General features: G+C 41.3%; 1 protein-coding gene across 1 annotated transcript in view; it reads right to left on the bottom strand.

Annotated features, from left to right (window-relative positions):
• LOC135539394 (prostaglandin G/H synthase 1-like) overlaps nucleotides 1–17,159 on the bottom strand; it is a 59,975-nt gene that overhangs the window by 5,473 nt on the left and 37,343 nt on the right. Inside the window, 2 exon segments of the mRNA XM_064965256.1 lie at nucleotides 8,881–9,028; nucleotides 16,760–17,046. Of these exon segments, the coding sequence (XP_064821328.1) occupies nucleotides 8,881–9,028; nucleotides 16,760–17,046 (435 nt within the window).

The following is a 17,159-nucleotide window of genomic DNA, read 5'->3' as shown; positions in this document are numbered from 1 at the left end:
CCAGTACTAACACAGACCCAGATGAAATACAGGCAGCCTCAGCCAGTACTAACACAGACCCAGGTGAAATACAGGCAGCCTCAGCCAGTACTAGCACAATCAGAGGTGTAAAGCCAGCATCAGATACACGCAGCTCAGACCCTAATAGAACAGTTGCTGCTCCACTAAATGACCCAGCAGATTGGCCCGCAGTCTTAACAGACTTTATGAGGACTGAGTTGGTGCACGGAGGTCCATTCAAACCAGGAATGGATTGTTATGACCCTAAAGACAAGTCGAGAAAATGTTTCCATTCAGGCATATTACAGATACAGCTGTCAAATGGGGGAAAGAATACCAGGAGCTGGCTTTCATTACCAAAAACAACACTATTGTTTTTGCTGTAAGCTCTTTTCTACAAAAGACTACAAAATAATAAAGGTGTGAATGACTGGTAAAATATCAACACCATTCTGAAACACCATGAGGGTAGTCCTGAACACACAGATAATATGAATAAGTGGAGAGAACTTGATCTGCGCCTAAGTTGGGGACAGACTCTTGACCAAATTCAAATTACAATTTGAGGCTGAAAGAGATGGCAGGATCTCCTTACACATTTAATAAGTATCATCCAGTCTCTGGCTGAAAGAAACATTCATGGGTCCATCAGACAAGCTCTTCCAACCAGATAATGGAAACTTCCTAAAAGAGGTTGAATTACTTGCAAAATTTGACCCCGTTATGGAAAATCATCTCAGCAAAATTAAATATGGAGGGACACATACTCATTACCTTGGGAAGCGCACACAGAACGAGCTGATACAGATGAGTGACACGTTTCTGGAAGAAATAGTAACTCAAGTAAGAGACTCAAAGTACTTCATTATCTTGGACTGTACACGTGACAGTCACCAGGAGCAAATGTCCATTACTCTGAGAAGAAGCGTGGCTTTAAAGGGAAAGCCAGAGAACAAGGAGCACTTCCTCGGCTTTGTTAATGTTTCAACAGGCTTGAATATGTCCACTGTCATCTCAGATAAGCTGAGCGAGCTTAAGATTCCATTTGAAGATGGCAGAGGACAAGCTTATGATAATGGGACGAACATGAAGGGCAAGCACCAAGGAGTACAAGCCAGACTGCTCAAAAAATATTCCCAGAGCCGCGTTCGTCCCATGTGGAGCACATACTCTAAACCTTGTCATTGCAGATGCTGCCAAATCTTCAAAAGATCCAGTTGGGTTTTTGTGCAAAAGCTCTTCACCTTTTCAGCTGGCACATAAAGATGGAGTGTTTTGAAGAACACGTGAACATAACCGTGAAGTCATGGAGTGACAAGATGGGAGAGGAGGCTCCAAAGTGTTCTGCAATCAGGTATCAGGCTGCTGAGGTTCGGGAGGCATTACTGGAAGCCAGACAGACGATCAACGATCCTGTGTCCAAAGTGGAGGCACAAGCACTTGCAGAGGAAGTTGGGTCCTACTGCTTCTTGATTTGCTGTGTTGTATGGTGTGAGATACTGACAATGACAAACAAGGTGAACAAGCACCTCCAATCCGCCTCAATGTAGTTGGATATCACAGTGAATTTAGTCTCAAATGCAAAAGGCCTCGCTCACTACTTACAGGGAAACTGGATTCCCTGAGGCCCAGACAACAGCCAAAAGCATTTGTGAAGAAGTGAATGCCGCATCAGATGACCTGGCCTCCACAATCCCCCAACCAAATTGAGATGGTTTGGGAGTCGTGCCGCAGAGTGAAGGAAAAGCAGCAAACAAGTGCTCAGCATATGTGGGAACTCCTTTAAGATTGTTGGAAAAACATTCCAGGTGAAGTTGGTTGAGAGAATGCCAAGAGTGTGCAGCTGTCAAGGCAAAGAGTAGCTATTTGAAGAATCAAATATATTTTCATTTGTTGAACACTTTTTTGGTTACTACATAATTCCATATGTGTTATTTCATAGTTTTGATGTCGTCACGATGTAGAAAATAGTAAAAATGAAGAAAAAACCCTGAATGAGTAGGTGTTCTAAAACCTTTGACGGATAGTGTATGTAAATTGATTTCATTTTCTGTTGTTGTTGGTTTTATAAATTTGCAAACATTACTCAAAATTCATTTTTGATTTGTCATTATGTGGTAGTGTGTAGATTGATGAAGGAAAAAAATAACAATGTAATATATTTTAGAATAAGGCTGTAACTTAACACAATGTGGAAAAAGTCAATGGGTCGGTCAGAGTACTTTCCGAATATACAAAAGTATGTGGACACCCCTTCAAATAAGTGGATTCGGCCATTTCAGACATACCCCATTGCTGACAGGTGTATAAAATCGAGAACACAGCCAAGCAATCTCCATAGACAAGCATTGGCAGTTGAATGGCCTTACTGAAAAGCTCAGACGTTCAACGTGGCACCGTCATAGGATGCCACCTTTCAGTTCATAAAATGTTTGCCCTGCTAGAGCTGCCCGGCCAACTGTAAGTGCTGTTATTGTGAAGTGGAACCATTAGGAACAACAATGGCTCAGCCGCCAAGAGGTAGGCCACACAAGCTCACAGAGCGGGACCGCAGAGTGCTGAAGCGTGTAGCACGCAAAAATAGTATCATCGGTTGCAAAACTTACTACCGAGTTCCACGAACAAGAACTGTTCGTTGTGAGCTTCATGAAATGTGTTTAAATGGCCGAGCAGTCGCACACAAGCATAAGATCACCATGCGCAATGCCAAGCGTCATCAGGAGTGGTAGTTTGCCACCATTGGACTCTGGAGCAGTGGAAATACCTTCTCTGGAGTGATGAATCACACGTCACTATCTGGCAGTCCAACGGACAAATCTGGATGTGGAGGATGCCAGGACATTACAGATGATTCTGTGCTTCCAACTTTGTGGCAACAGGGAAGGACCTTTCCTGTTTCAGCATGACAAAGCCCCCTTGCACAAAGCGAGGTCCATACAGAAATGGTTTGTCGAGATCCGTGTTGAAGAACTTGACTAGCCTGCACAGAGCCCTGACCTCAACCCCATCGAACACCTTTGGGATGAATAGGAGCGCTTTTGGTCATGTAGTGTATTATTGCTCCTTGTTTACAGACAGATTATTTTACTTAATTCACTATATCACAATTCCAGTGGGTCAGAAGTTTACATACACTAATTTGACTGTGCCTTTAAACAGCTTGAAAAATTCCAGAAAATGATGTCAATTAGCCTATGAGAAGTTTCTAAAGCCATGACATCATTTGAGTCAATTGGAGGTGTACCTGTGGATGTATTTCAAGGCCTACCTTCAAACTCAGTGCCTCTTTGCTTGACATGATGGGAAAATCAAAAATAAATCATTTTTTGTAGACCTTCACAAGTCTGGTTTGTCCTTGGGAGCAATTTCCAAACACATGAAGGTACCACGTTCATCTGTACAAACAATAGTACGCAAGTATAAACACCATGGGACCGCATAGCCGTCATACTGCTCAGGAAGGAGATGCGTTCTTTCTCCTAGAGATGAACGTACTTTGGTGTGAAAAGTACAAATCAATCCCGGAACAGCAAAAAAGGACCCTGTGAAGATGCTGGAGGAAACAATTACAAAAGTATCTATATCTACAGAAAAAACGCTCAGCAAGGAAGAAGCCACTGCTCCAAAACCGCCATAAAAAAGCCAGACTACGGTTTACAACTGCACATGGGGACAAAGATCATACTTTTTGGAAAAATGTCCTCTGGTCTGAAGAAACAAAAATAGAACTGCTTGGCCATAATGACCATCGTTATGTTTGGAGGAAAAAGGGGGATGCTTGCAAGCCGAAGAACACCATCCCAACCGTGACGCACGGGGGTGGCAGCATCATGTTGTGGGGGTGCTTAGCTGCAGGAGGGACGACTGCACTTCACAAAATGGATGGCATCATGAGGAGGAAAATTATGTGTATATATTGAAGCAACATCTCAAGACATCAGTCAGGAAGTTAAAGCTTGGTTGCAAATGGGTCTTCCAAATGGACAATGACCCCAAGCATATTGCCAAAGTTGTGGCAAAATGGCTTAAGAACAACAAAGTCAAGGTATTGGAGTGGCCATCACAAAGCCCTGACCTCGATCCCATAGAACATTTGTGGGCAGAACTGAAAAAGCATGTGCGAGTAAGGAGGCCTACAAACCTGACTCAGTTACACCAGCTCTGTCAGAAGGAATGGGCCAAAATTCACCCAAATTATTGTGAGAAGCTTGTGGAAGGCTACCAGTAATGTTTGACCCAAGTTAAACAATTTAACCTCTTGGAACTCTAGGGGCAGTATTTCATTTTTGGATAAAAAGACGTGCCCGTTTTAAGCTCAATATTTTGTCACAAAAAGATGCTCGACTATGCATATAATTGATAGCTTTGGAAAGAAAACACTGACGTTTCCAGAACTGCAAAGATATTGTCTGTGAGTGCCCCAGAACAGAAGCTACAGGCAATACCAAGATGAAACTGCAACCAGGAAATGAGCAGGATTTTTGAAGCTCTGTTTTTCATTGTCTCCTTATATGGCTGTGAATGCGACAGGAATGAGCCTGCCCTATCTATCGTTTCCCCAAGGTGTCTGCAGCATTGTGACGTATTTGTAGGCATATCATTGGAAGATTGACCATAAGAGACTACATTTGCCAGGTGTCCGCCCGGTGTCCTCCGTCGAAATTGGTGCGTCATCTTCAGCTGCTGGTATTTTTCCATGGGATTCTGAGACGAAAGCAGGCTTCCACGAACGGCATATCAATGAAGAGATATGTGAAAAAACACCTTGAGGATTGATTCTAAACAACGTTTGCCATGTTTCGGTCGATATTATGGAGTTAATTTGGAAAAAGTTTGACGTTTTGGTGACTGACTTTTCGGTTCGGTAGCCAAATGTGATGTACAAAACGGAGCGATTTCTCCTACACAAAGAATCTTTCAGGAAAAACGGAACATTTGCTATGTAACAGAGTCTCCTCATTGAAAACATCCGAAGTTCTTCAAAGGTAAATGATTTTATTTGATTGGTTTTTGTGAAAATGTTGCGTGCTAAATGATACGCTAAATGCTACGCTAGCACGCTAGCTATCAATACTCTTACACAAATGCTTGATTTGCTATGGTTCAAAAGCATATTTTGAAAATCTGAGATGACAGTGTTGTTAAGAAAAGGCTAAGCTTGAGAGCAGGCATATTTATTTCATTTCATTTGCAATTTTCAGAAATCGTTAACGTTGCGTTATGGTAATGAGCCTGAGGCTGTATTCACGATACCGGATCCGGGATGGGTAGTATCAAGAGGTTAAAGGCAATGCTACCAAATACTAATTGAGTGTTATGTAAACTTCTGACACACTGGGAATGTGATGAAAGAATTAAAAGATGAAATGGGTCCTGGACTTCCTGACGGGCAGCCCCCAGGTGGTGAGGGTAGGTAACAACATCTTCACCCCGCTGATCCTCAACACTGGGGCCCCACAAGGGTGTGTTCTCAGCCCTCTCCTGTACTCCCTGTTCTTCCATAACTGTAGTGACTTAAATGTAATGTAAATGTAGTGGACGACACTACAGTATTAGGCTTGAATACCAACAACGATGAGACGGCCTACAGGGAGAAGGTGAGGGCCATCGAAGTGTGGTGTCAGGAAAATAACCTCACACTCAATGTCAACAAAACAAAGGAGATGATCGTGGACTTCAGGAAACAGCAGAGGGAGCAGCCCCCCATCCACATCGATGGGACAGTAGTGGAGAGTGTAGTAAGTTTTAAGCTCCTCGGCGTACACATCATGGACAAACTGAATTGGTCCACCCACACAGACAACGTTGTGAAGAAGGCGCAGTAGCGCCTCTTCAACCTCAGGAGGCTGAAGGAATTTGGCTTGTCCCCAAAAGCACTCAAACTTTTACAGATGCACAATCGAGAGCATCCTGTCGGGCTGTATCACCACCTGGTACGGCAACTGCTCCGCCCACAACTGTAAGGCTCTTCAGAGGGTAGTGAGGTCTGCACAACGCATCACCGGGGGCAAACCAGCTGCCCTCCAGGACACCTACACCATCCGATGTCACAGGAAGGCCAAAAAGATAATCTAGGACAACAACCACCTGAGCCACTGCATATTCACACCGTTATCATCCAGAAAGCAAGATCCGTATGTTGGAGACAGCTTCTATCTCAAGGCCATCAGACTGTTAAACAGCCATCATGAACATTGAGGGGCTGTCTCCAACATACTGACTCAACTCTAGCCACTTTAATAATGGAAAAATGTATGTAATAAACATATCACTAGCCACTTTAAACAATGCCACTATATATAATGTTTACACACCCTACATTACTCATCTCATATGTATATACTGTACTCTATACCATCTGCTGCATCTTGCCTATTCCATTTTGCCATCACTCATTCATATATTTTTATTCATTCCTTTACACTTGTGTGTATAAGGTTGTTGTTGTGAAACTGTTAGGTTAGATTACTTGTTAGATATTACTGCATGGTCGGAACAAGAAGCACAAGCATTTCGCTACACTCACATTAACATCTGCTAACCATGTGTATGTGACAAATGAAATGTGATTTGATTATTCTGACATTTCACACTCTTAAAAGTGGTGTTCCTAACTGACCTAAGACAGGGATTTGTTTACTGGGATTTTGAATGTATTTGGTTAAGGTGTATGTAAACTTCCAACTTCAACTAAGTCAAGACATTTCAGCCTTTCCTTTTTTATTAATTTATAAAAAATTGTAAGCCAGTGACACAAAATCTCAATTTAATACATTTTAAATTCAGGCTGTAACACAATAACATGTGGCACTGTAGGTGCTCTTTCGACCGCAAATCAGTCTGTCGAAGCTTTATCAATTGAGGTCGAAACGAGTCAGCTTTTTCATTAGTAAAAGAGCAACTATGCATTAGAAAATACATATGGTTGTTGCCATCTTTTTGGATTCATGACTTTACCCAGATGAGCACCCGATTCCATAGAGACATTTTCTGATTATCATCAAATGTCACGTTTGATTGATGCGCACGCATCCCGACATCAAAAAGCTGTCACAGGATAGCTAATGCTGATGTCGAGACTAGAGGTCGACCGATTAACTAGGGCCGATTTTAAGTTTTCATAACAATCGGAAATTGGTATTTTTAGGCACCGATTTTTATTTTATTTTTTATACCTTTATTTCACTATGCAAGTCAGTTAAGAACACATTCTTATTTTCAATAACGGCCTAGGAACGGTGGGTTAACTGCCTCGTTCAGGGGCATTACGACAGATTTTCCCCTTGTCAGCTCGGGGGATGCGATCTTGCAACCTACAGTTAACTGGTCCAACGCAATAACGACCTGCCTCTCTCGATCTCCACAAGGAGACTGCCTGTTACGCGAATGCAGTAAGCCAAGGTAAGTTGCTAGCTAGCATTAAACTTATCTTATAAAAAACAATCAATCATAATCACTAGTTAACTACACATGGTTGATGATATATGCATATAATCTGACTGAGCATACAAGCATCTAAGTATCTGACTGAGCGGTGGTAGGCAGAAGCAGGCGCGTAAACATTCATTCAAACAGCACTTTAGTGCGTTTTGCCAGCAGCTCTTCATTGTGCGTCAAGCATTGCGCTGTTTATGACTTCAAGCCTATCAACTCCCGAAATGAAGCTGGTGTAACCGAAGTGAAATGGCTAGCTAGTTAGCGCGCGCTAATAGCGTTTTCAACGTCACTTGCTCTGAGCCTTCTAGTAGTTGTTCCCCTTGCTCTGCATGGGTAACGCTGCTTCGATGGTGGCTGTTGACGTTGTGTTGCTGGTTCGAGCCCAGGGAGGAGCGAGGAGAGGGACGGAAGCGATACTGTTACACTGGCAATACTATAGTGCCTATAAGAACATCAATAGTCAAAGGTTAATGAAATACAAATGGTATAGAGGGAAATAGTCCTATAATTCCTGTAATAACTACAACCTAAAACTTCTTACCTGGGAATATTGAAGACTCATGTTAAAAGGAACCACCAGCTTTCATATGTTCTCATGTTCTGAGCAAGGAACTGAAACGTTAGCTTTCTTACATAGCACATATTGCACTTTTAATTTCTTCCCCAACACTTTGTTTTTGCATTATTTAAACCAAATTGAATTTTTCATTATTTACTTGAGGCTAAATTGATTTTATTTATGTATTAAGTTAAAATAAGTGTTCATTCAGTATTGTTGTAATTGTCATTATTACACATTTTTTTAAAGTTGTAATATATATATATATTTTTTAAGAATCAGCCAATATCGGCTTTTTTGGTCCTCTAATAATCAGTATCGGCATTGAAAAATCATAGTCGGTCGACCTCTAGTCGAGAAATTAACAATGAGTGAGTGATGACCATGAAAACAAGCAAGACTAATGGCTATAGCTATGATCAACAAGTATATTATATTTCTGGATTTATCTAGCTCTATTTGGGATATTTTACCTCCCCTCCCTGGCTTGCTAGGTAATCAATCCTCATGACATTTGCAATGTTTTAGACGATAACTATCTGATTAAGTGTTTCTGATTATGAACGGTTTGTGTGTATGTATGTATTGATATGTAGGCTACATGTGCCTTTTGTAAAAAATAAAATAAAAAGTAAAATACTGATGCAGTTCTGTCCTTGAGCTATTGTCATCTATTAAAGTTCTGTATTATGTCATGTTTCATGTTTTGTGTAGACCCCAGTAAGAGTAGCTGCTGCTTTTGCAACAGCTAATAGGGGATTCTAATAAAAGACTAATACCAATACCAACTGCGCATGCAACCTTTTATGATGTAGCCAGGAAATGGTTCTATAGAAGCTTTTAGTATCATCGTAATTTCTAAAACTCTAAATATGTAGTCTCACCAGTGAAGTCAGAGAAAGATGTGTAGGGCCTCAGGTTGAACCTCTTCCTGTACTCATTGAAGGGTTGGAGACGCAGAGCCCTGGACTCTTCAATAACACCCTCGGCCACCTTGGTCACCACTGGGTGGATGTTCTTCCCACCTCCTATCTGAGAAACAGAGAAAGGATTAAAACCAACTTAACCTCTGACCCCATACCCATAGGTACTGGTGTAGACTACACCGAAAAGGATAAGATCGGCATCACCTGTATAAATATAGGATGCATGAATAACTACATGAAAAAAAGTATTCAAAAGAAACAGGTAGCATAATAGCTCTCGGAGGGATAGTTGATAGGGATTGATTTGGAAATGGGGAAGAGAATGATCTAGGAAAGAAACATGTTCAGACAAATAAGAAAGCGAGAGAGCTTAAAACTGCACTATTCAAGGCAAGCATAGTGTGATGGAAAATGTTACATTTGTGCTTTTCTAATAACTAATTTCTGTGTTCATGCAAGTAACTGATTGAACGAATCCTCACTATCAGTATCTGCAATTCGGCTGTACACCCAGAACCTTGTTTTGAGAACGAAAGGATCTCTCAGTTTCAAGGTCTCAGCTTGGAGACAAGAAGCCTTGTGAGGTATTGGTCTGTCACATGCATGAACCAAATGTTAATGATGAATTATGAATGATGAATAAGTTAAATCATGCCTATTTAACGTGTATATAAGCAGGATATAAGAGATCTAAATGGGACTGCCCCGATAGTACACATCTGTCAGGAGCTCTATGGTGCATCAAGTTTATTGGAACATCGCCAGTTAACTGTTAATAAACATTGATTAATTTAAGATTGACTTCCAGTGTCCCTGTGTAGAATTTCCACAACAATAGAAATCTAAAAACAGGTGGCTACATCTGTTCTTTCACTTAACTCTTCCTGAGTAACCAATGACTAGAACAAGCAGAGGATTGCTTCTCAGGCTACATGACAGAAGGTGAGAAAGGTGCCATCTCAGCAATTGTTTATTTTGTATACAGTGGGAAAAAAAACCTTTAGACATAGTGACTGCATACAAAGAGGAAGTTATAAAAACTGTAGTTGAGGGTCAGCTACTCTAATGTGGTCTGGGTGAGAATGGCCCTCCCGAGAAGGGCTCTAAATGTGTTACTTCATATACAGTAACACCCACAGGACTTCACAGTACATGGATTACATTCCGATTGTGTGTTACTGACCTACACACAACACCCCATGTCAAAGTGGAATTATGTATATTTTATTTATTTTAAAAAATTGAAAAGCTAAAATGTCTTGAGTCAATAAGTATTCAACCCTTAGTTAATAGTATTTATTATGAATCCCCATTAGCTGCTGCTGGATCCTGCTAAATTAAGGCAGTAGTAACCTCAACTTGCTTAAAAAAACATTACAATACATTCACAACAGATTTCACAACACATTAAGTGTGTGCCCTCAGGCCACTAGTCTACTACCACATATCTACAACACAAAATCCATGTGTACGTGTGTGTATAGTGCGTGTGTGTGTGTGTGTGTGCGTGCGTGCGTGCGTGCGTGCGCATGTGTCTGTCTCGCTTCACAGTCCCCGCTGTTCCATAAGGTTTATTTTTGTTTTTTAAAATCGAATTTTACTGCTTGCATGAGTTACTTGATGCGGAATAGAGCTCCATGCAGTCACGGCTCTATGTAGTACTATGCGCCTCCCATAGTCTGTTCTGGATTTGAAGACTGAAGAGACCTCTGTTGGCATGTCTTCTGGGGTATGCATGGGTGTCTGAGCTGTGTGCAAGTAGTTCAAACAGACAGCTGGGTGCATTCAACATGTCAATACCTTTCACAAATACAAGTAGTGATGAAGTCAATCTCTCCTCCATTTTGAGCCAGGAGAAATTGACATGCATATTATTAATCTTAGCTATTGGTGTACATCCGAGGGCCAGCCGTGCTGCCCTGTTCTAAGCCAATTGTAATTTTCCTAAGTCCCTAATTGTGGCACCTGACCACACGACTGAATAATAGTTCAGGTGTGACAAAACAAGGGCCTGTAGGACCTGCCTTGTCGATAGTGCTGTTAAGGCAGAGCAGTCTATTATGGACAATTTCATAAATGTGTCAAGTGCAGCATCCGGTTGCTCCTCATTACACACCATCAACAAGCAAAAATTCTTTACATCATCAACATAGGAATATTTACAAAACTTATTGTATGACCTCACACTATATTAGGCCCAGCCTTCAGCACATTGTTTTTCCTAGATATGGTTACTATATTGTAATCACTACAGCATTAGTAAAGATGTGATCAACACATGTTGATTATTTAATTCCTGTGCTGTTTGTAACTACCCTGTTAGGTTGACTGATAACCCAAACCAGATTTCAGGCACTGGTTACAGTTTGAAGCTTTTTCATGAGTGGGCAGCTTGATGAAAGCAAGTCAATATTGAAAAATCACCCAGAAAATATACTTCTCTGTTGATATCGCATACATTGTCAAGCATTTCACACATATTATCCAGATAGTGACTGTTAGCACTTTCTGGTCTATGGCAGCTTCCCACAAGAATGGGCTTTAGGTGAGGCAGATGCACCTGTAGCCATATTACTTCAACAGTATTTAACATGAGATCCTCTAAGCTTTACAGGACTGTGGTTCTAAATATAGACTGCAACACTGCCCGTATTGACATTTCTGTATTTTCTGTAGATCTTATAACCATGTATTGCTACTACTGTATCAAAGGTATTATCTAAGTCAGTTTCAGAGATATGAATGTCATCTGTTACTAGTTAATGACTTCATGAAACTTGTTTCTTCGGCTACATATGTTAACGTGGGCTAATTTTTTTTCCACTTTTCTGGGATGTTTGATGGTTTTCATTGCTTTATTGGGAAGCATAGCAGAAGTAGACATGCTTATGCTATTTATGTTTGTGCAGGGTAAGCTGCTCACAATGGACTTCCTACTAGGGCACACCACCTTAGTGCAACTCTGGTTCATAGGCACATTAATTACTGCATACAATATCTATGGGATCAGCAGAGGCATTATGGCAAGCTTAAACAAGTGCAGGAGTAAAAATGTGCTTAACAAGTGACCTAAAAAGTTGCACTGACTGTGTGCAATAATAGTGCTTAATAGTGTTGAATATCACTTTGAGCATGGTGAAGTTATTACACTTTGGATGGGGTATTAAGTCATCCAGTCACTACAAAGATAGAGGTGCCGTTCCTTACTGAGTTGCCAGAGAGGAAGGAAACCACTCAGTGATTTGGTGGTGGCTGCATCATGTTATGGGTATCCTTGCTATCGGCAAGAACTAGGGATTTGTTTTTGTTTTTACAAAAAGAGAATGGAAATTCATCTTTCAGCAGGACAATAACCTAAAACACGAGGTCAAATACAACACTAATTGGTTACCAAGATGACATTGAACATTCCAGACGGGCCTATTTACAGTTTTGACTTAAAAATCGTCTTGAAAATATATGGCAAGACTTGAATATGGCTGTCTAGCAATGATCAACATCCAACTTGGCAGAGCTTGAAGAATTGTAAAAATAATAATGTACAAATATTGTACAACCCCGGTGTGCAAAGCTCTTCAGCCTTTTCAACACCACAGGCCTTAATGCTCAAATGAGTTTGTTTTTCAAATCCGTGTTGGACTACTGACTGTCCAAACAGTTACAAGTGACCAAATTGGATGTGTGTGTTCTGACAGCAGTCATTCGCTGAAAAGGCTATGCTAGTTGTCACAGTAATAATGGGTGTGCGCAATTGTGTAGGCTGTTTTGTGGTGCTTGTGCTTCCTATCACTCAGAAGTTACGTAGCAATTTGAATGTTCCAAATCTTAGAGTAAGAAAACTTTTAAACCTTGATAGGATAAGACGATCCAACTTGCTAGGTAGCTGTTTAGTTTTCTAGCACATTCCCAAATGTGTTTGTGAACAATTAACAAGCTAGTTAGCTACCACATGGACCTAGCAAGCAACAAGATATGTCGAAAAACAGTCTTGATGGCAAATAAGTCAGATTTGACCATTCAAACAAGTCACATGGCCAGGAATCAGATTTGTATTTGACTTCAAACCACCTACAAAGCTGGTTTGAAATGTGGCTTGAAATATCAGATTCCATGTGCTTTTTGGCTGTTCAGACTGCAGGAAAAAAGAACAGATTCAAATCAGATATGCAAATAAATAGGATTTGAGTCACTTTAAACTGCCATCTGCCAATTTAGAGACTTAATCAGAAAGACTCATAGCTGTTAATCACTGCCAAAGGTGATTCTAACATGTATTGACTCAGGGGTGTGAATACTTATATAATTGAGATATTTCTGTATTTCATTTCCAATAAATGAATAAAACTCCCCATCTCTCGTACATAGAATTTGCCTGGCTCAAAAGAAGAACTACAACACACACATCAATTCAGTTGAAGTCACTTCAAATAAATAGCTTCTGCTTTTTGGTAGAAATAGAAAATAGATGACATTTTTCAGAATTTTTGTTTACTCCCTGAATAGACTGACTTCAATTCGAATTGACCCTAACCTTGACACAATCCTATCATTATAGCCCAGATCTGTATGCACTGTAGATAACTTTCTATGTAGGGGAGAGTGCCAGGTAAGTTGATCCAAAGAGTTAGTTGAGCAACCCTTTGTTTCTAGGAAACAAAATTAATAAATGTGACCAAATATTTAGGAAGAGGTCATCATTTCATAGAATATGTAAAGGAAAATCCCACATGGAAAATGTGGTTAGCAAGTTAGGTAAAATAAAAAAGATTTACAAAGTCTAATTAATTTATTGTGTTAAGAGATTTCATGATGCTTGTATCTAAACGGAATTAGATTGATTTATATATCAGAGGGGTCTCTATAAGCTACAAGATGAGGTCCTAAACATAGCATGAAAGTGCATCCTTGTAGCTCTATGGGCTAATATAGTCAAAATGTTTGCCTAGGGGTAAGTTGAGCCAATGGCCACCATACGCCATACAAATTATGACGACATTTTTGTCAGGTTGACGCATAATACGAAGTATTTTTGCATTGCGTCATGCATATGAATGCATTTTTGTTACAGAGCTGATATCATGCAACAAGCCCCCCTTAAGGTTATTGAAAGAGCAGCCAAGGAAGTGACAGAAGGGAAGAAATACAAGCAGCAGCAATGGATGATAAAAATGACTGAATGACACTGAAGTAGATTGACAAAAAGGAAAACAAACATGTACCTGTGCCTAAGAGAAGCTATGACAGAGTAGTAGAGGCACACAAGGTGTTATCTGATGACATGGAGTCTGAACTTGCTAAACATATCAGGAATCTTGCAGACCAGTTTCATGAGCTTTGTAGCCTCAATTGCAGTGAACTTGCCTAGAAATTGGCACATAGAAACGACATCCCTGTCCCAGAAAACTGGTCAGGAAATGGAAGGCTAAGTGATATTGAACAGAGATCTCTATATCTGAATGTAGGTATACATAAAAAAAAAAATGTAAATAGTTTTGTCACATACACCGGTTAGGTGTAGTGAAAATGTGTTGTTTTTAGGGCTGTCCCCGACAAAAAATATATTGGTTGACCGAAAGTCATCTGTTCTTTCCACCAATTGATTGGTAGACATTTTAAAATGCATTTTTTCCAAATAGACACACCCTATGTGATTTCAGAAAATTAACTACTGTATGGCTACATTTGGGCGCAGGCCAGGTAGCCTAAAGGCCTACTCCTATACATAATAAGGTGCATGTCCTTACTCAACATTGACAGGAGCGCTCCACTCAAAAGAGAACTAAATTGACAAAACTCTGGAATGAATGGAATGAAATGAACCAAAACTTGTTTCTCACAAGTGTATCAATTACCCATTACATACAGTATAACAATCAATCAAACACAGACAACTCACACAATGGAGTTATGAAACAATGAATGTGCACAAATTGGAGAGAGAGAGCACATTCTGGAGAGAGACATGCATTGTGAATCTTAGCCACAGTCTTGGCCTCCGCAATGGATTAGTTCACCGAGATGGGTGCGAATCAAACAGGTGTCTCGTGTGCCATAAAAAAATATATTTATTTGCTACTTCTCTACAAAAACAACTAATTGGGGTCAACCCTAATTGTTTTACAGTCAGCCCTAGTAGTACAGTGCCCCTGGAGCAAATTAAGGTTACATGCCTTGCTCAAGGGCATACAGATTTTTCACCTTGTCGGCTGGGGCATTTGGACCAACAACCTTTCGGTTCCTGGCCCAACGCTCTAACCGCTAGGCTACCTGCCGCCTTACTGATTGTAATGTTTTGTACAAACACCTTAATATTAAGGTGCACTCTCTTTTGCACTCAAAACCACCTCAATTTGTCAGGGCTGTTGACTGTTGGCTGGATGTACTTTGGGTGGTATACCATCCTTGATACACACAGGAAACTGTGGAGTGTGAAAAACCCAGCAGCGTTGCAGATGTTGACACGCTCAAACCGGTGTGCCTGGCACCTATTAATGAATAGCATTCTCAAACTATTTGTGAATGCTATTCATTGACTAGAGCTCAGCGTTCAACACCATAGTGCGCTCAAAGCTCATCAATAAGCTAAGGACCCTCGGACTACACACCTCCGTCTGCAACTGGATCCTGGACTTCCTGACGGGCCGCCCCCAGGTGGTAAGGGTAGGTAACAACACATCCACCATTCTGATCCTCAACACAGGGCCCCCCTCAGAGGTGCGTGCTCAGTCTCCCCTGTACTTCCTGTTCACTCATGACTGCATGGCCAGGCACAACTCCAACACCATAATTTTAGTTTGCCAATGACAACAGTGGTAGGCCTGATCACCGACAACGAAAAGACAGCCTATAGGTAGGTCAGAGACCTGACTGTGTGGTGCCAGGACAACAACCTCTCCCTCAACATGATTAAGACAAAGGAGATGATTGTGGACTACAGGAAAAGGAGGACTGAGCACGCCCCCATTCTCATTAATGGGGCTGCAGTGGAGCAGGTTGAGCGCTTCAAGTTCCTTGGTGTCCACATCACCAACAAACCAAGACAGTCATGAAGAGGGCACGACAAAACCTATTCCCCCTCAAGAGACTGGAAAGATTTGACATGGATCCTCAGATTCTCAAAAGGTTCTACAGCTGCACCATCGAGAGCATCCTCACTGGTTGCATCACTGCCTGGTATGGCAACTGTTCGGCCTCAGATTGCAAGGCACTACAGAAGGTAGTGCGTACTGCCCAGTACATCACTGGGGCCAAGCTTCCTGCCATCCAGGACCTCTATACCAGGCGGTGTCAGAGGAAGGCCCTAAACATTGTCAAAGACTCCAGCCACCCTAGTCATAGACTGTTCTCCCTGCTGCCGCACGGCAAGCGGTGCCAGAATGCCAAGTCTAGGTCCAAGAGGCTTCTAAACAGCTTTTATCTCCAAGCCATAATATTCCTGAACACCTAATCAAATGGCTACCCAGACTATTTGCATTGCCCCAACCCCTCTTTTTCACAGCTGCTACTCTCTTATTATCTATGCATAGTCACTTTAATAACTATCTACATATTACCTCAACTAACCAGTGTATGCTCAACGTAATCCATACCCTGGGTAAGTTGTGCCAAGACACCACTTCTTTTGGACATACTATTTTCTCAAACTGTTATGTTTACATGAATTCTAGCATCCTGAAATATATGTAGATATCTCTGTTATAAATGATATATTTCCCTTGATGTAGTGATGCTGAATAACATACACCCCACTCTGCCCTATGGCATGACAATGATAGAGACTAGGGTTCATCAATATAACACTGCATATGACATCCCATGGTCACCACACAGCCCATACCTGTCCAGCACACTGGCGTGAGAAAGCGTCCACCAGTTTCTCCACCCCGTAGTGTGTGACGATGGAGGTGTTGAAGATGAACTGAGAGTAGGGCACCACGTCTCCGTCTATGTGGAAGCTGTCTGGCATCAGGGGGTGCCAGTGGTACAGTTGGTTGAACTCCACAGCGATGCGGTTCCTGTACTGGAATGTGGACTTGAAGAGCAGGACCGGATCGAACTTCAGATCCAACAGGTAGCCGCTCAGGTGCTGCACGTAGTCCTCGATCACTATCCGGATAGTCTCACCTGGAATATGAACAAAAAAAATGTATCTACTATAGCAGTGTGTGGATTATTTTCTCTGTAACTATTCACTCAACCCAGAACATGGAAAGGTTTCCTTAATATTAATATTCCTG

The sequence above is a fragment of the Oncorhynchus masou genome, chromosome 1 (assembly GCF_036934945.1).
Source record: "Oncorhynchus masou masou isolate Uvic2021 chromosome 1, UVic_Omas_1.1, whole genome shotgun sequence".
Lineage (NCBI taxonomy): Eukaryota > Metazoa > Chordata > Actinopteri > Salmoniformes > Salmonidae > Oncorhynchus > Oncorhynchus masou.
This window is presented reverse-complemented; position numbering and strand designations above follow the sequence as displayed.